We start from the raw sequence: 17,897 nt of genomic DNA, 5'->3' as shown, positions 1-17,897 counted from the left end.
GCCCCCTTTTGAAAAATGCAACGCCCCGGGGCGTTTATTACAAACAATACGGTACTTCTTTTTTTTTTTTTTTTTAGTGTTACATATCAAAAATCTAAACAATAAATTGGTAAGACTGCATGATGAACATATTGAGAAATAAATCAATCTTTATATTGTTAATATCTGGTTTATAAACTTGTAGTATGAACACAAAGCGGCAGTCTGCTATGCTAATTGAACAAAGAAAAAAGTGTGGTTCAAGCATGCATTAGTAACGTAATCACCTTAATTATTTCTGATTATTCCCTTTCATTTGTTTCATTATCATTTGTTCTTATGCAAAGATTGGTGAATAGATATGTTTATATGCATGATTGAACCATATTTTGTACATTGTTCTCAAAATCATTGTATTAGGATTGTTAGCACATCCATACATCAATAGTCAATACAAAAATCTGATTTTGATTTCTTCTATTTGGTGATTTAATCACTGATTGTGTCTTCAATGTACGATGGGTTATGAGGCATTTTCTGGAAACTAGAAAATGCCCTCAGCATGTATTAAACAGATTAATTGAGTAGGGTAAAGCACACTGATCAATATGCCTTTTGTTTGAAGCAAATCTGACATGGGTTTTCATATATCTATTTATATTTTCTTTGTAGATTATTGTTTTTATCAATAATCAATGCAGTTAATGAGGTAATATGACTGAAAAAGCTCATGAATTGTAATTGTTTCCTAATTTTTCTCAAATCAATGCATGAATGTTCAGTTTTTAGCAATATTGGCTACAAATTAACATATTAATGAGCAGTTCAAGTCATATTAGCTCATTAAATTAATTATTGATAAAAACAATATGATACAAAGAAATTAAAAATATGTGTATTATGAAAACCATACATAGAGCACTTAATACAAAGTGCATAGCCTGAATGTTTTTCTATATACAATATATTTTCCAGGATAAAGGCTCAATGTACAGTACTACAAAATGTACAATATAATGTTTAAGAAAAAAAAGTGAGTTGCTCAATTGCTGTTTCCACTGGTTTTTAAGAATATACACCAGGGAAAATAAACAGTGAAAACTATATAAAATGATGTTCAACTTAACACCTTCATCACAGGAAAGCTCACAGTGGTTAATGCATGAACCAATTCTACAAAAAGTTTGCTTATAAAACTAAGAAAATATAGATATAATTCTTAATTGAATAATCAGTCACATTTCCTTATTGCCCTTCAATTCACAAGTGCCAATAGTAAGCCTTTGTCCAAGGCTCTGGGATTGTAACCTCTTTTCTTATGCTGGATTCATACTTTTTGCCACTTGCCACTGAGTGGCGTGATGCTTCACCATGCCGCTGAGCTTGCACTTGTGTGCAAGTGGAGCGGCACACCACTAAGCAGCTGCAGCATGCTAAGAACCGCTCCAAAATTGTATTTTGTTCTCATATGTCAGAGCGGCGCCGCTCCAAGTTGACTTGAATTCAACTCCCAGCTGTGCTGCTGCTTGGGCAAAGCAGTGGAGTGATCGATATATCAGTTTGCTGCTGGTCACCGCTAGCGTTTCTGGTGCAACTGTATGTGCAGTGAAGCAAAATCATCTTCAGAGCGGCAAAGCACCAGGAAAGTATTTAGGGTGTCTTGATAAATGTTTATTCAGATCTCTGTTTGTCCCATCCACCAACCTCTGCTGTGTGTTTAAAATATCAAATTACTAGCTGTGTTGGTTGTCATGGTTAAGATGTAATTGCTTGTTAGCCTAGGTTGGTCCATAAAGGTCCCAATACCTGGTCCATGTAAAATCCATAGTCCAGACCTATGCAAAATGCACAAGCCAGGTTAGCAATAACCTATAAAAAACATGCTGGCCCATAAAGTTAAAAGGAAGAAAAGCAAAACAAAATAGAAAGCAAAGAAATCCACTCTCAAGAATGAATATGATGATAAGAGTAGCATGTAATAAGGTGACAGGTAGGCAGGACAAACAGAGATTTCATTACAAATAAACAGAGAAGTAAAAGAAATAAGAAAAACAGAAGAAAAAGAAGGTTACTATCCCAGAGCCCCTTCTGTGTCGGACCAAGGCTATAGCTTGTGATAATCTACGGCCAATAATTAAACCTTGATTTTTAACAGGATTTGTTGTGAATAAACAATTTTCTCATAACTCTTATTACTTTTTACAGCGCTTGAAATAAGCCCAAATCTAGGTGTCCTCATCAATGTTCACGGTACCAAACTCAAATTGTTTTAATTTTAATGTGACACTTGTCCGCATTTCTGACACTTAGTAAGACTTTAGATGCATAAATCAACAACAATACTGCCATGGATTGATGTTGAAGTAAGCATTAAGTCTGTCGTATCTGATTTGGCATATTTGGAAAGCAAATAGCGGATAGGCAAGCCCACAGCTTTTGGCCCTAAGTGCCCATCTTAATATTTCAAACACTGCTTACATTTGTTTATATAGTGCAGTACCTTGTAGTGGAAAATCACAAAACCCGTTTCAACAATTAACAAACAAGAGCTCTGTTAAACCTTACCAAGTAACAAAACATTGTCTTTTGTTTGGTGCTATGTCAGACTTCAGGGTGCTCATGTGAACGGCCATCAAATTTGGCTTCTATTGCTTCTAAGGCAAGTCCTTTTGTTTCTGGTACAAAGAGCGCAACAAATATTACACTAACAGCACATATGCCAGCAAAGAGGTAGAACACACCATTTTCTCCAAGGGCGTGGTCTTCCTGTTCAAATAAAGCACACAGCATATAGACATGTGAGTGGAATGATGAGCACATATGTGACGTGTCATGTCAAAAGGAGACACTTTTGGGCAGGATCGGAAATGGAGAAAAAGCCAAAAATCTGCCAGGGGGTGATTTTTCACAATTTAGGTTTGTTGCGAATTTGAGATGTTATTAATTTCAAAAATATTGTCTGATAGTTTCAGACCAGAATATAACTGGCATCTTGTATTTTTGGAGACATTTATGAAGGTAATTCCTACTCTCAACATTGTCAATAATATTTTTAAAGGCCGATATCTCAATTTCCAATTTTATAATACCATAACTTACGAACTCAATATCTTCGCTTAGGAATGTCCAATTTCATTGGGGAAAACGGCGTGAGTGGAGCAAAATATCTCTTTATTTAAGATATGTAAAAACCTCAAAATTGATAACCTGCCCAAAAGTGTCTCCTTTTGACATGACACGTCACATATATCTCTAGCTACAAACCTTTTTGTCTATACATCATCATGCACTATACCCAGGTCTATTGGCAATACTATCATGTCTGCACTCACTTAGAATGTCAGATTTGCTTGGTCTGTGTACAACTCTTGCACAAAAATTGAAGTGCTGGAATAGTACACGATGGTATATAGTAAATGGTCTACAGTGTTTTGCTGTGACCAACTACACCACCAACCATACAGCCCGACATGACAACATTTAAAGTCATTCTCCACACGCCTCCCCCCCCCCCAAACACACACACTTATTTAATTTATGTGCATCGTGGAACATACTCTTTGCGTGCCTTTGAGTATCTAATAGTACGCTGTTGTACGCAGATAATATGGATGCGTAGAGTAGCGTTGTACGCTCATTTATTAGCATGATTAGTTGTGGAGAAACAAGCGTAGTTGAATGTTCTACGATGTACATTAATTTAAAAAAAATTCTATAGTTATTTTTATATAACACATAAAAATATTTCTGTTACTTGATTGGAGGATACTACATCATCTGACTGAAATATCTGTATTAACCCCAATACTTCACATCACGGAAAAAATTCCTGTAAAAATATTATATACCTCATGTAGAGATTCCTGTCATCTGATTTGTTAAAAGTGTGGTCATCCAATTAGCTATGCCCCCTTTTTAAGAATTCCGTCAAAAATTAACTATTGCCCAGGCAATAGTCTTACTTTTTTTTACTATTCCTTCGGCAATAGTAATTTAAAAATCTCTTCTTCTCGATTGAATAAATCACTGTTTACACAGCCAAGTGCAACATTAAGACTTTAGAAGAGACTGATTTTGTTTCAGCGATGCCAACACTGTGATTCACCAAGCCAGTGAAAACAAAACAACCAAGCACTGAAGCAGAAAAATTAAGCCCAAAAATCAAAATCAGAATGTGTTGATGAACTGGATGAAGAATTGAAGATACTCTACAACAGGGCTCCGCAAATAGCGCCGCGCGCCACATGTGGAGCGCCGTGGCTTCCCGAGTGATACGAGGCGCCGTTTAAATTTAAAAAACAAACAAAAAAACAATGCGATTCCCATGTTATCCTTGTAAAGACAGGCTAAAATAGTACAAAATGTTGCACCAAATGGCGTCATTTGCACCTCAAATTTTAAAAAATCGATAGCTTCAGAGGGGGGAAACCACCCCTATGACTCCCCCGGCGACTTCGCAGCCATTGAGTGGCGCTTTGCATTTTTTTTTTAAATTTCATGTGGCGCTTCAACAAATCTATTTGAGGAAGCCTGCTCTCCAAGCTGTAAGCATTATGCAGTACAGTGTGAAAATACGAATAAGAGGCTTAAACTCGCTAAAACTAGGCTTAGGCCAAAGCTTCAAAATCATCTTTACAAACTTTGAATTCTAGAAAAAAAATCACATTGAATGTGCCCATTATATCAATTGAATATATGAATACAAAAGCCACCCAAGTCCATACGTTGGCCAAATTTGAGTCTTGTAACACATTGATTGAAATCTAGTATGTATAAAATTCCACTTGTAACACATTAATTGCTAGAGAGTAACTTTTGAAAAAAAAAGGGTTTAATAAAGGAAAGTGTGTGGTTTATATTACATGGCAGAATGCTTATCAACATTATATATACCTGTGTGCCTTATTTTGTATTATCTTACTAGTGGTAATCTCATTCCAACATTGTTGTCTTTGTATATGATTCAAAAAACCACCCAAGTCCAAAATTTAAAATGAACCCCACGAAGTCCCTGAAATGCTAATCGTCATACCTAATACAGGTTAATCCACTCATTTGCACGTAAATCTTACCATATTGACCAGGTAAATCTAACTGAAGGAATTAAAATGATACACAGCTTTTTCTCTCAAAATCACTTCCCATGGACTTGGGTGGCTTTTGTATTCATGTATTCAATTGAATGATAAAACCGCAAATATGAGGATCATCTGGAGAAAACATTTGGTAAGAATAAACAAATGTTTGCTCCTAAATCCAACCATATCTCTACATACTGATGGGCATTGACTGGGCTCTCTGACAAACCTGGGTCTGCCCATGGCAAACAGCCTAGCCTAGCCTAGCATATTCTTTTAACCCATTCTTTTATACAAGAATCTATTTTATTCGGTATATAAAACAAATATTGACTGCTATGAGGGGCATGGTTAAATTATAGGCCCACTGTAACTTCAAACCATGACCATGCCCCTTGACTTCGTCTCGGCATGGTCATGGTTTTGAGATCACCTTCGGCCTATAATTTTGCCCCTCACAGCAGTCAATATTTGTATACTATAAAACCGGCAATGACATCATAGCCAGTCCGGAGCCAGTCATAGTTACTTTTTATAGGAACTGTTTTCTCTGAAATGCCCAACCAAAGTCACACACCACATGTAATTCTTTTCAATTTTGGTTCCATGATAAACCTTCACCATAAAAAACCAACAATTTGTGAACATAAAATAAGTCAACTGACAGTAGTCCTACCTTGAGTACAAGAAAAGACTTGGTGACAGCAAATGCAAAAATCCAATTAGAAGCTGTAGCTATTGCACTCGCCGCCCCTCTGGCTTTGGATGGAAATATTTCTGACATCAGCAACCACGGAATTGGTCCCCAGCCCAGGGAAAATGACACAATGTAAACCACCATACTGGTCAAAGAAAGCCAGCTAAGATCATCTACACATGGCGCTGCTGTGGTTGATACACTGTCCATATCGTTAAAAAACATACTGGAGTTGTGGCTATTAGACGTGCAGTTTTTTTCTGTTAAATTGTAGTACAGACCAAATGTTGTAGAGCTGAGTGCCATACCAATACCTAAATACAGGAAAAGAGAACGAAAATTACAGGAAAAAAGAAAAAAATCAAGACTGTGCTTTAAAGAAAACAAACCAAAGAAATGCCTAAACCCTATTATAAGCTTTACAGTGATTTGTGACATCAACTTGTACCTAATTATCACTGTAGCGTAAGTCAGTCACTTTCAAAAAGCACTTGTTAAAACAGTGGAAAATTACACAAAATATAAAGCATAAATAACAGCACATCTGAAGTCAAAATCACCCTGATCCTAATTAAGCTAATGTATAGATGGTATTTTTATTTAAGACATTTAACATATTTATTTTAGTTGTGTATTGAAAAGAATGCTTATAGAGAGTTGTGACTTTAACCCCCTGAGCACTACCTGCCGAGCTGACATTGCCTCTGATTGGTCAATTATATGAAATCTTCACTTTAATCACCAATCAGAATGGAGCTTTGCAAATAATTCACCCAAGTTTTTTTGTGTGGTGAAATTATTCTAACAATGTTGCTGATTGGGCCAATTGATAATGAAAACTTCATTTGGGCCAATTGGCAGTTAGTTCTCATGGGGTTAAACATTTCCATATAAGTGATGCTTATTAGGGGCGGCCACTATAATAAGATTGCATTTGGTACATATTAATATGAGCCTTAAATTGTATGCCCAAATATGAAAATGACAGAATACAAATACCAATGTATACCTGCAAGAAGAAGCAGCACCCTTCTACCAGCTCTATCCATTAACAAAACAGACACAAGCGTCGCTACAACTTGAACAACACCGACAATCACTGTGGAAATGTGTGCATCAATAGTGGGCGCTGCTGTCTTGAATATGTCTACAGTGTAAAACATGACAGCATTTATGCCACTCCACTGCTGGAAGAACATGAGTACTACTGATATCATCAGAGGTTTGTAGAGAGATGGTTTGGTAAATTCAAGGATTGAAAATGGCTCCTGAAATTAACAAGCAAAAATATGTAATACAATATGATGAATAGACTATGCCATAGTCAATATTTGATAAATAACCAATATGTTATTAGCATGAAAGTTCATCTGCATTGGTAAATCATATAAAAAGATTTAAACTCTTGATCGCAATACAAATATATTTACCTCCATAATTTTAAGCTACTACTACAGCCTTCGTCAGCGGAATGACCCGGGTCATAGACATTTGGTAACTTATAGCGCCCTCCATCTTTGTTCAGAGATGATTGGTTGGATGGCCTCCTTGACTCCTCTCTCAAACCAGCGGGATTCCCAATCCAAGATTTGGACTTTGTCCAGGTCTACGTGATGGCCTGGTGACTCTATGTGGATATGTTTGAAAACCTCAGACGAAGTTGTGCTAAGAAGTCTGTGTTCAAGAAACCGGGTCTTGAGACATCACACCAGGGCCAACCAACCATCTCTGAACAAACACGGAGGGTGCTACAAGTTACCACAGGTCTATGACCCGGTCATTATGTCACACTTTAAGAGCGCACGATCAGGTCATTATCTACTGTGTGACCTGTTTAATGGCAGAATTATCCTTTAATATTTTGGCCCTTTTCAGCATTAAAATTAAACATTTCTGCACATGTATGTCCCAGTAATATCATTTTGATATGTGGGTCAGCTGGAAAAGTTTGCAATTTTGCCCACCTTGGGAATGTGTCTGGTACACTATACTGATAACTAGACATTGCCCATTAAGCATCGACACATAAAAAAGGGACAGGTTAATTTCAGGAAGAACAAGTTACTTTAAGCACCCTGTCCTGTAGACTGGTTACTTTTTTTGCTCAATTTTATACACTGCACTTTCACCTTAAACACCAAATGATTCATCCAGATTACAAAAATTTAAATTAAATTAAAATCTTACTTGATTATCCAACCCATCTTCAATGTCTCGACATTCTGTATCTACATCCACAGTTGGTCCTCTCAACCACTCCAAAATTCTCAATGCTTTGTCTCGCTGATGTTTGATAAGCATATAACGAGCTGTATCGGGCATCAGGCTCATTAGCGTGATTAAAGCTGCAGCAAGCCCAGCGGCAACAAGGGCAAGATATTTGTAATTCAAAGGTATACCTGTACGGATAATAAAAATCAAAGTAAAGTTTTGCTTAAAAAGTGTTAATCATCATTTCATGAACTGAGGCAAAGAGCAGAGTCACACAGAGCCTAACAAATTTGACAAAAGTGGTCAAAAAAGGCTTAAAATAAAAAAATATTACAGTGGACAGCATTCCATGGAGGGGTGGTTAGGACAGTAGCGTAGCCAGCGGGGAGGGGGGGCAGGGGAGGCAGAGTGCCCCCTGACAAAAAAAATGAAAGAAAAAGTGCCCCTGTGACAAAAAAAAAATGAAAGAGAAAATCAGGAGGGCAAAGGAAAAGAAAAGGGCAAGGAGCCCCTTTTCTAGCAAAATTCAGGGCCAAAAAAATGTAAAATAAAAAATTTTTCCACGCTACACGCGCACATTGTAACATTAAAGCCCTTTTTAGCCGGATAATGGCCGAAAATAGTGTAAAATACCATTTTTTTCACGCTACGCGTGCACATCATCCCAATAAGGCCCTTTTCGGGAAGCTCGAAGACATACAGTCTCTACATGTATGTATTGTATGATGCAACTGCAATTTTTTTCGTCTGTGCCCCAAAAATTTTATTTTGCCCCCCCCCTGACCAAGAAAGCTGGCTACGCCCCTGGGTTAGGGGTAGCTGCCTGCCCCTGTATAAAAACACCTGTCCAACGAAAGCGTGCATATATGACTTGGGCTGATTGGGCATACACAGCATCTGCATGCGCAGTGTTTTGCTTTGTAAGATTAGAGTTAGATTAAACATATCATCTGTTTCATTGCACAGTGGCGTAAGGTGTGCACTTGAAAATAAACAACTCTTCCAGAAAATCAGGTTTAAAGAAATGCCTATATCTAAAATCAAGTTTCTTGTAAAAGTAGATTCAACTTATCGTGGGATGTTTTTCCAACAAATCCAGGCTGCCGGTCAATCACCTGCCAGTCATGCATAGCGTGAAATGCATGATCGCCCGGTAGCCTGAGTTTGTTTGAACAATGTCCCACAATGAGTTGAATCTGCTATAGCTAAGGACATGTTTTCCAAAGGGGGTGTATGAATTTCAACTGGCATAGCCCATTGTTGACAACAGCCTTGTTCTGATATGATAAATGAGTCAATAACTTACCGAGTGCATAAGCAGTAAGAATACCAAGAGTGATGACCAGCTGAAAGCTACTTCCTAATAAGCCTCTCAAATTAGGACTGGACATCTCAGCTATGTACACCTGTATAATACACATAGAGGCACACCAGAGGTCCATTTCACTCAACTTTACGAAGCTTCTTAAGTCTCGAAATCATTCATAACTTACGATGAATGCTAAGTTCCATTTCACTAAACTTACTTACGAACGACACCCTTCGTAAGTAATAGGGTACAGGGACCCTTTGTAAAGTTACGTATAGTATTGGGTATTCGTAACTTTACAAACGGTTACTTGAGTTACGAAGGGTTAAAAGTTTAGTGAAATGGATCCCGGATATTATATATCAATGACGTAGAAAAACATAGATCGCTGAGCTCGAACTGGTACGTTGCCGTTTCATTGACAATCACACACTGAATACGCCATTATGAAATGAAGGGACCTAACAAAATCAGCATCAAATGCAACTAAAATGGAAACTGAATTTACTCTAGCATGTATGGATTAATAAAATTAAATAAATTACTTGTTTTAGCATATTCAACTTTATTGTGTACCATTTTTTATCAATTTTGCTGAATAATAAAGGCAGGCACGCTCCTAAATCTAGTTCATTCGCCTGTTGCCATGCGGACGCTAAACAACTCTACCACCATGACCACTGAAGGCGAAATTTCGTAAAGTGATAGAGTTGTTTAGCGTGGCAACACTGGTGATATACCAGATTCAGGCGTGCTTGCCTTTATAATTCAGCAATTTTTTGATAAAAACAATGGTATACTGGGAAATGTAATGCTTTTAATACATGATTTGTTCAACTTTGTGTATTTATACAGCACCCAAACCGGGACCCAAACCTGCTTCACAGATTCGGCGAGCAGGGCACTCTATCCTTTCTACCTCGTTGTTATATATAGAGTCAGTCAGTGGGAGGGAGAGTGACTTTCAAGGGGAGGGGGCAAAATTTGAAAAACATTGTCAAAAAAAAAAAAAAAAAAAAGAGGCCAAAATATCATGGTGGCTAGCATTCCGCAGCAGGTGAGAGATTATACTACCTTACTGTGAGATTTTAAAATGTTTTATATAAATTTGCAAAATATTTTGTCAACACTTAACGACATTAAGTTAGAAAGTTTGGCAGCAAATTTTCAAAAATGTTTTTGCATCTTATTAAAATGTTTTATACCCTTTCCCCCATATATAAACCCAACATTGTTCTGCAAAGCATTTTGTGTTTGCTGGGATGCTGTGAAATTATGCGGCTATTCATGGGTTACACATGTTTTTGTGTGTTTGGCACATCTTTAGTCAATAGTCATACAGTGTGCAAAAGAGTCAAGGTACCAGTTATGTTCACCCCCTGACCTGTATATCCTAAACAAAGATAGATATATTGTAATAATAGGAACCAGCTGCAGCCAATGGCTGCATCTTTTAGCTCAAATTTCAAAAGTTGCAGTTCGTTCCAATGCATGCCTATTAATTTGTACACAAAGCATTCTAGAACAAGAGAACTAGTGTTGTGCTTCCATTGATTAGCACATTAAAACTAGTGTTGTGCTTTCATTGATTAGAAAACAAAAGTGCAATTTTTGATTTTGTTTCTTTTTTTAGGCTTTACATTAGATCACCATTTCTAAATTCTCAACCAATTTCCACAAATGAGTATGAGTTTTTTCCACAGGTATTGGCTTCTTGTTTTAATTTTGACATATTATTTTTTTGTTTAGGAACAGGGGTGAACATAACTGGTACCTTAATTCTTTTGCACACTATACATATTCATATCTTTTATTGCATAATAGCCACAGTATAACACGTATAATAGTAAATAATGCAATAAATATAAGATGAAGAAAAACACTAAAGATGGTAAAGCAACGGTTGGGGCAAGAAAAATTTGATGAATTTAACCCAAGTTTACAAATCTAACATCTGTCAAGATTCACCTATTTATGGTGCGTATATGGGCCCCCTTGATATTAAGTGGAATTTTAGGCACAAACTAAAAATACCCTCCGATAAAATTCCCACAAGCAAATAAGGGCTCGGACCTTTAAATCTTGTTGGGATTTTCAGGAGCGAGCTCTTTATTTGTAAATGAAAATTACCACAAATTAAGGAATGCATCTGCGTCATTCTAGGCAAATCTTTACGGTAGTTATTAACTACCAACATGTATTTGTTTTGTTATAGTATAATAGTAGGTGGACACTACACTTACCGGGACTGCTAGTGATGCCATTCCTGCTCCAATACCCGTCAGAATTCTTCCAATATATAAACCATAGATACCCCTTGCAGTTGCAATAGCAACCCAACCAGCCACAAATGGAATAGCACACAGCATTACCGTCAGTTTTCTACCAGACTTGTCAAGAAGAAAACCAGCAATTGGACCGCCAAGAATGGCTCCCAGAGCGAGAATCGACTGAAATAGAAAATTTATGACCAATTAAGTAAAATGTGGGCAATGGTATAAAAGTTGGTGTGTACATACTACATACGTATACATGTAACATACTGTTGCTGATGTTAGTGATGTACCATGTACTTTTCCTCATTTTGTGTACAATTTTTGTACATAAAATTGAAATTCAAAACTGCAGACTTATATGGTCAATAATGTACCTACCACAGCAGCACTGTATGTACATTAATTATGGCCCTATAATGGTACAGCGTAGGCCTATTTATACTACATTTGTATAGTCCATTACCGTATTCATTCCAATAAGCGCCCAGGGCGCTTAACAAAGTCATTTTGGGTGGGCGCCTATTTTTTACCTTGTTTACCTAATTTTTTCGTAAGGGGCATTTATTAGAGACGAATTTACGTATGTTATAAAAGTGTCCTGAGACTGTTTGAGACATTCTAATAGCTTTTCTGATGCAGAAAATGTATTGCAAGTTTACGCAGGACTTGTACATTGTAGTCCTGCAGCTATTTCACTGTATCAACATCTATCACTTCAACATTAATGGTACCCTTTAGCAAATTGAAAATACCCTGAGTGGGTGCTTATTGGAGCATGGGCGCTTATTGGAACGAATACGGTACATATGAAAGAGAAAGTGGACAGTTTGTTGGTATACATCAGTTTCATATCCGTTTCAGTGGTTACTCATGCATACGTTGTATATACACAAACTCCCAATCACCTCCAGTTCCACAAACACGTGTAATCACAGGGGTCGTAATAAGATGCTCTGAAGCAGGGGCATCTGTTTTTGAAAATTTTAAATTCACACCAACTTTTGGGCAAATGCCGAGCAGAAATGAATATTACATTTTCTGAAGATAGCCATGCCTTTAGTAACCTTTAAATAAAAAGTTGCCCTGGTCATGAAAATTTCCATGTGAACCAGGGGCATTTGCAGGGTTAGAGGGGGTTAACCAACGCATACATGTAGACAAACAGTCTGAACCCAGTTGGCAACATCTGTACAAATTAAGACTTCCACTCTCTCTCCACATGGTACATTTGGAGTTGGGTAAATAAACCATGACAGAATTCCTTCCTTTGGAGGGGATGTTGAGCTGTCAGTCCCTTGTAGTACAGAAGCGCCATACCTGTACATTTAGCTCGCAGTCAGTTTCGAGATGACTGTCCCAAACCGTCACAGTGTTGAATGGAAATGCAATCAAAAATGGGCTATTCCAGTTGAAATCCATACACCTTACTTGTATGGAAGACAAGAATTTCAAATGGGGTTACCTGAATGGATGACTCAATTTGAAATCTACACCCCCATAATGAGAGATTAAATGCATGTCTTCCATACGGGGTGTATGTATCTCAACTGGGAGAGCTCATTATGTACTTACCCCAAACCATGACTCTTCATCATTTGAGTTAATAATATTCAGGTGTCTCATACTAGGTATTCCAGGGGATGAATACCCTAATGAATAGCCCAAACTGAAGGCTCCCAACAGTACAACTGCTGTACACAAGAAGAGCTTCCCATTCTGAACTCGGCCACTGTAAAGTAAACGCAAGAAGAAAATAATAATAATAATAATAATAATAATAACACTAATAATTATTAACAAAAATAATAATAGACCGGTGTGAGATTTTAAGGCTTTCTAAAGGCTCAGATGTGGTATTTTCACCCCTTTTTTCTGTTAAAAATTTATGCGAAACAAATTTACCGTGCAGTGCACCACTTCCAAGTGCTAACTCCAAGCGCCACAAGTGGCGCACGTGCCGCCAGTTGGGAAGGCCTGCTCTAGATCCTCAACAGTATCACAACAGGTATGTGCCCAAAAAGTTGCTCAAATGACACGTCAGTGAATAGCTATTTAATCTCTTACAAATTAGCAAATTTTCTCTGAAGATACAGATCAGATAAGTCATTAAAATAAATTTCCGTAACATTTAACTTCTCTAAAATTTGTTTTAAAAGGGCACTTTGTGATCCACAGGCTCATCCCCCCACTTTTCTCAAAAAAAGTTGAGATTTTTATACCACTGGACTGGAAATCTCTGGCTACTTGGCAAAAATATCGTCAATTACAACAGTGAACTATGTACATGTAGAGCAGTGTACATGTAATACACGTCATATCATAATCATGCATAACTCACAAGTCTAGCCAAGAATTTGCTCACCAATAGCTTCACTTTCTAGGCTAGAGTAGAGACCATTGCATTCAAAATTTAGACGGATTCGCTCAAGCGTTAAGCCTGAAGCATTACATGTGTAAAGCAATGGAAGTTCTGAAGTAAACACAGCCGATCACGAGGGGGGTCACTCCCATGAGGCCTGTACACCATCAGCGATAATAAAAAGCGTTAAAAGGGTACCGGTAGTTTTTCGTGCCATCGTGGAGGCACGATACGCACGTATCATGGTGTTTAATGTGTCAAAAACATGAAAAATTGGAAAAAAGGGCAGCAAAACTGCAATTGCTAAAACGCGAAAATAAAATTTATGGTATGAAATTTGATGCAAGGAATAAAATCTCTGTTTAGGGTGTGAAAACTGGCGCGTGTTACCTGTTTAGGATATCGTTTTAGCCATTAAGGGTTAAATCCTTGCATGCTTGTTTAAGGGTGCTTTTCAAATGTTGATTATCGCGGATGGTGTACTGGCCACAATGGGAGTGACCCCCCCCGGGACTAGTCTATGAGTGACGTACATGTACAGGACGTATTAAAGGAGTATTTGGGCCATTCTTCAGAAAATGAAACTAATTTGAAAAAAATCAAATTGTAGTTATCATTTATTTTAAAACTTTTTTGTGACAAGTACAGTTCAAAGTTTTAAGAACTGTAATTTTCATGAAAAATTAATCGCCGAACACCCTAATTTGCATAAATTAACATAATTGTTAGTTTTGGGTCTAAAAGTAAGGTTTTTGGGCCATTTTAACACTTACTGCAGTTTTAACTTCTTATAATTGTGTTTTTTTAATTTCCTGAAAAATATGCTGTTATGACGCCACTAAAACAAATCAGAACTGTTGAAAAATTTTTCAAACCACAACAATCGCGTAATAAACGAAACAAATTAATTGGTTTTGTATGTCACACACGTGACCAAAAACATGCAATTGTTTTTACCATCAGAAAAGATTTTATTAACTGAACTTCATATTTTATGTCAAAAGGTAGACTGATTATACCCTCCATTCCAGCTTCCTAAATGGAAAATATTATTCTTAGTTTTTACGTAATTCGTGATAATTAACAAGTCACACACGTGACCAGGGTCACGTGTGTGACAAGTTTGGTAACGTGTGTGACATACAAACTCCGCCATGGAATTCCATTAAGAGCACCCTGTGATGTTGAATTTTGGTAGCAATGTATAGCTATGGGTCTCCTCTATCCACTGACACCAAAATAAGTACCAACATTTTTGATACCTTGCTGCTATGGTATCATTTTGTGGTTGTGTCCTCACAAATGTGATAAAACCTTGATTGTACACACAAATAGGCTAAAATGGACTTTATGGAAGAAAAAAATCCAAACATGTAATTTTTACCTGATTTGTAGTTGCCATATAAAAGTAAATCACAAAATGAACCTAAACACAAAGTTTTAGTTCAACATCACCTGAAATATTCTAAAAAGAGCAAAAACTGACCCATATTTTACCCCTACCCCTAAGAATATGGATTTCTGTGTCACCATCCGGTTATTTCAGTTTTAATGGAAGGTTTGTATGAAGTGATTGTTGACATGACACCACTGTTTTTTCCTAAACAATACATTTAGTTGGTTATAGGGCATATAATAAATAAATTTGGAAACAAATTTGCTTTTATAAAATACTTTAATTGTTCACCCAAAAGTTTGGTAACGTGTGTGACATTCAGACGAACAAAACCAAATGTCACACACGTTACCAAACGTTTACATGTAGTATCAAACCCTCAATTAACACAGCTAGGCATGAATGTTTCTTGTCAATGTTGGTGTCATTGTAATTGCTAGATATCAATGCTTTACTACATTTGGTATGAATATGTAGGTCCTTTAACATTCACAGAAATTTAGAAATGAATTTTAAAATCCAAAAACTTGCATCCGTCTGATGTCACACACGTGACCGACCCTTTGTTGACCCCTGACACGAAAATAACACAACGTAAAAAAAAAAAATTTAAAATATTTTTGAAAAGTATAGACATTAGTGTAACTATCATGCAAAAGATATGGTGTTATCTGTTTTATTTATAAAGCAGGCACAGGAGTATTAGTAGGCAGTTCAGGCAATATTTAAAACAGTGATAAAATGTTGAATAATGGACATTACTGGATAGAACATAAATTCAGCATGAAAATGCTTTTTGAATTTTTCAAAAAGGCCAACCGGTTTTCGAGCTATGGCTTGTTTTGTCGGGATAACTTGGCACAAAATTTGAACGTTTTAGGAACCTATTTCTTATTATAGTCTTTGTTTTGGCATGGCACCATCATAATTTCATTAAGAAATTGTTTTTCTATAATAATTTTACAATTATCTTCTTTAAGCTATCCCACATTTGTTTTCATAAGAAAATAAGTTGTACCAAATTTTTGATCAATTATTTTGAGGAAATAGTCGCTAATTTGCATAATTAGTAATTTAATTAACAATTTTAATTAATTTTTGCAGTGGGAATTGTGATTTTTTTTTTTTTAATAAATGAAATGTTGCTTTAAAGTGACTGACACACAAAGAAATAATCAAAGTATCAAAAAACATTTAGAAAATGTGATTAAATTCATTAAAAAGGTCTAAAAATTGCATTAATTAGTGTTCAGTGAGCATGAAAACTGGCAACACTGTACGTTGGTTTTCCTCATATGAAGCCCAAATACCCCTAGTTATGTCACACACATGACCGAAGAATGGCCCATTTCGTGATCCTAGCATCCTCTATTTATGTCATTTTTCATTAGATATCCACGAAAAAAACCTATTTTCAGTTGATTCCGATTTTGCGTTCGCGAGTTATGCATGATTATGTGCATCACACTGCTCCATAGACAATGCGATGTAATTTCGTTCTGGTGCACCAGAACGAAATTCAAATTTCACGATATCTTTGCTAAACGAATTAATCTGCAAGAAATATTTTGTACATAAACATTATGTAGCCAGAGGTTTCCAGTGATATAAAAATCTCAACTTTTTTTTCGAAAAGTGGGGGGATGAGGCTGTGGATCACGAAATGCCCCTTTAAAGCTTAAGTTACAAAATGTACATACAAGCCCATACACTCACCCACTCGATGATGATGATGATTTATTGATGAGATGAACTCTTTCTTCGTCCACCTGTACGTTGGCCATGTCGTCTTCATCAAGTCCTGCTGCCAGTGCTGGTGCGTAAAGTTCGACGTCTGACCTTGACATAGACTCACTAATCAAAATAATCTGATCAATCACAGAAGACAAACAAAACAGTCACATGCCTATGAATTCAATGCTCGATCACTTGACTAGCACCTGGTCAAAGGTCAGTGAGGATTCAGCTTCCGATTCCACACCACCTCAATGCCTTCGGCAAAATATTTCCCTAAAATATCGCAAAGTAGTTTGATTGACAGATTTCACCTCTGACCTCGATCACAAACATGGCTGCGCCCAGTGAGACATTCACACACACAAAATGCAATACACACGATAGTTGTGCAAAATCAATCGCATTATTTGCCTCGTTTACCGACGTGCTTTGACAAGTTTGCAATAGGTTTTCAATTCATCTTGTATCAGAGAAGCAAATAATAAGATGGACTAAGGACAAATATTGCCACGGACATCGAATCCCGCATCGAATACACGGCGAAAACATGACGAGATATCGAGATTTGTTCCACCCAATACCACCACCATGTACTGCACTGCCCGTGTGTTTTCATATGCATTGATCATACCTTTATCTGTGTGTACAGCTAGCTGAGCATGCTGAGAGAATGTTGGATTGTGTTGCTTGTTGTGCAATTGAATTGTGTACACATGGTACACGACTCTGCAAGGTGGGTTTCTTTATATTTTAACCATTACTACCGTTCACAAACACTTAAAAATGCAAAAAGGGGGGCCCTGAAATTTTTTGACCCTCCTAAGGGGGGGGGGCCCTGAAAAAAATGACCTCAAA

General features: G+C 36.9%; 1 protein-coding gene across 1 annotated transcript; it reads right to left on the bottom strand.

Moving 5' to 3' along the window:
- Positions 1 to 441: 441 nt before the first annotated feature.
- LOC140150800 (solute carrier family 2, facilitated glucose transporter member 8-like) lies at positions 442 to 17,233 on the bottom strand. Its single transcript, XM_072172929.1, has 8 exons — positions 17,022 to 17,233; positions 13,123 to 13,279; positions 11,518 to 11,724; positions 9,272 to 9,371; positions 7,942 to 8,153; positions 6,764 to 7,022; positions 5,734 to 6,068; positions 442 to 2,745 (listed from the first exon to the last, which is right to left on the bottom strand). The coding sequence occupies exons 1-8, from the start codon at positions 17,150 to 17,152 to the stop codon at positions 2,581 to 2,583; spliced, it is 1,566 nt and encodes a 521-aa protein (XP_072029030.1). The 5' UTR covers positions 17,153 to 17,233; the 3' UTR covers positions 442 to 2,580.
- Positions 17,234 to 17,897: the final 664 nt, after the last annotated feature.

Source organism: Amphiura filiformis, chromosome 4 (assembly GCF_039555335.1).
Source record: "Amphiura filiformis chromosome 4, Afil_fr2py, whole genome shotgun sequence".
In the NCBI taxonomy this organism is placed as follows: Eukaryota; Metazoa; Echinodermata; class Ophiuroidea; order Amphilepidida; family Amphiuridae; genus Amphiura; species Amphiura filiformis.
Note: the sequence above shows the minus strand (reverse complement) of the source record. Positions and strands in the feature narration are given on the sequence as shown.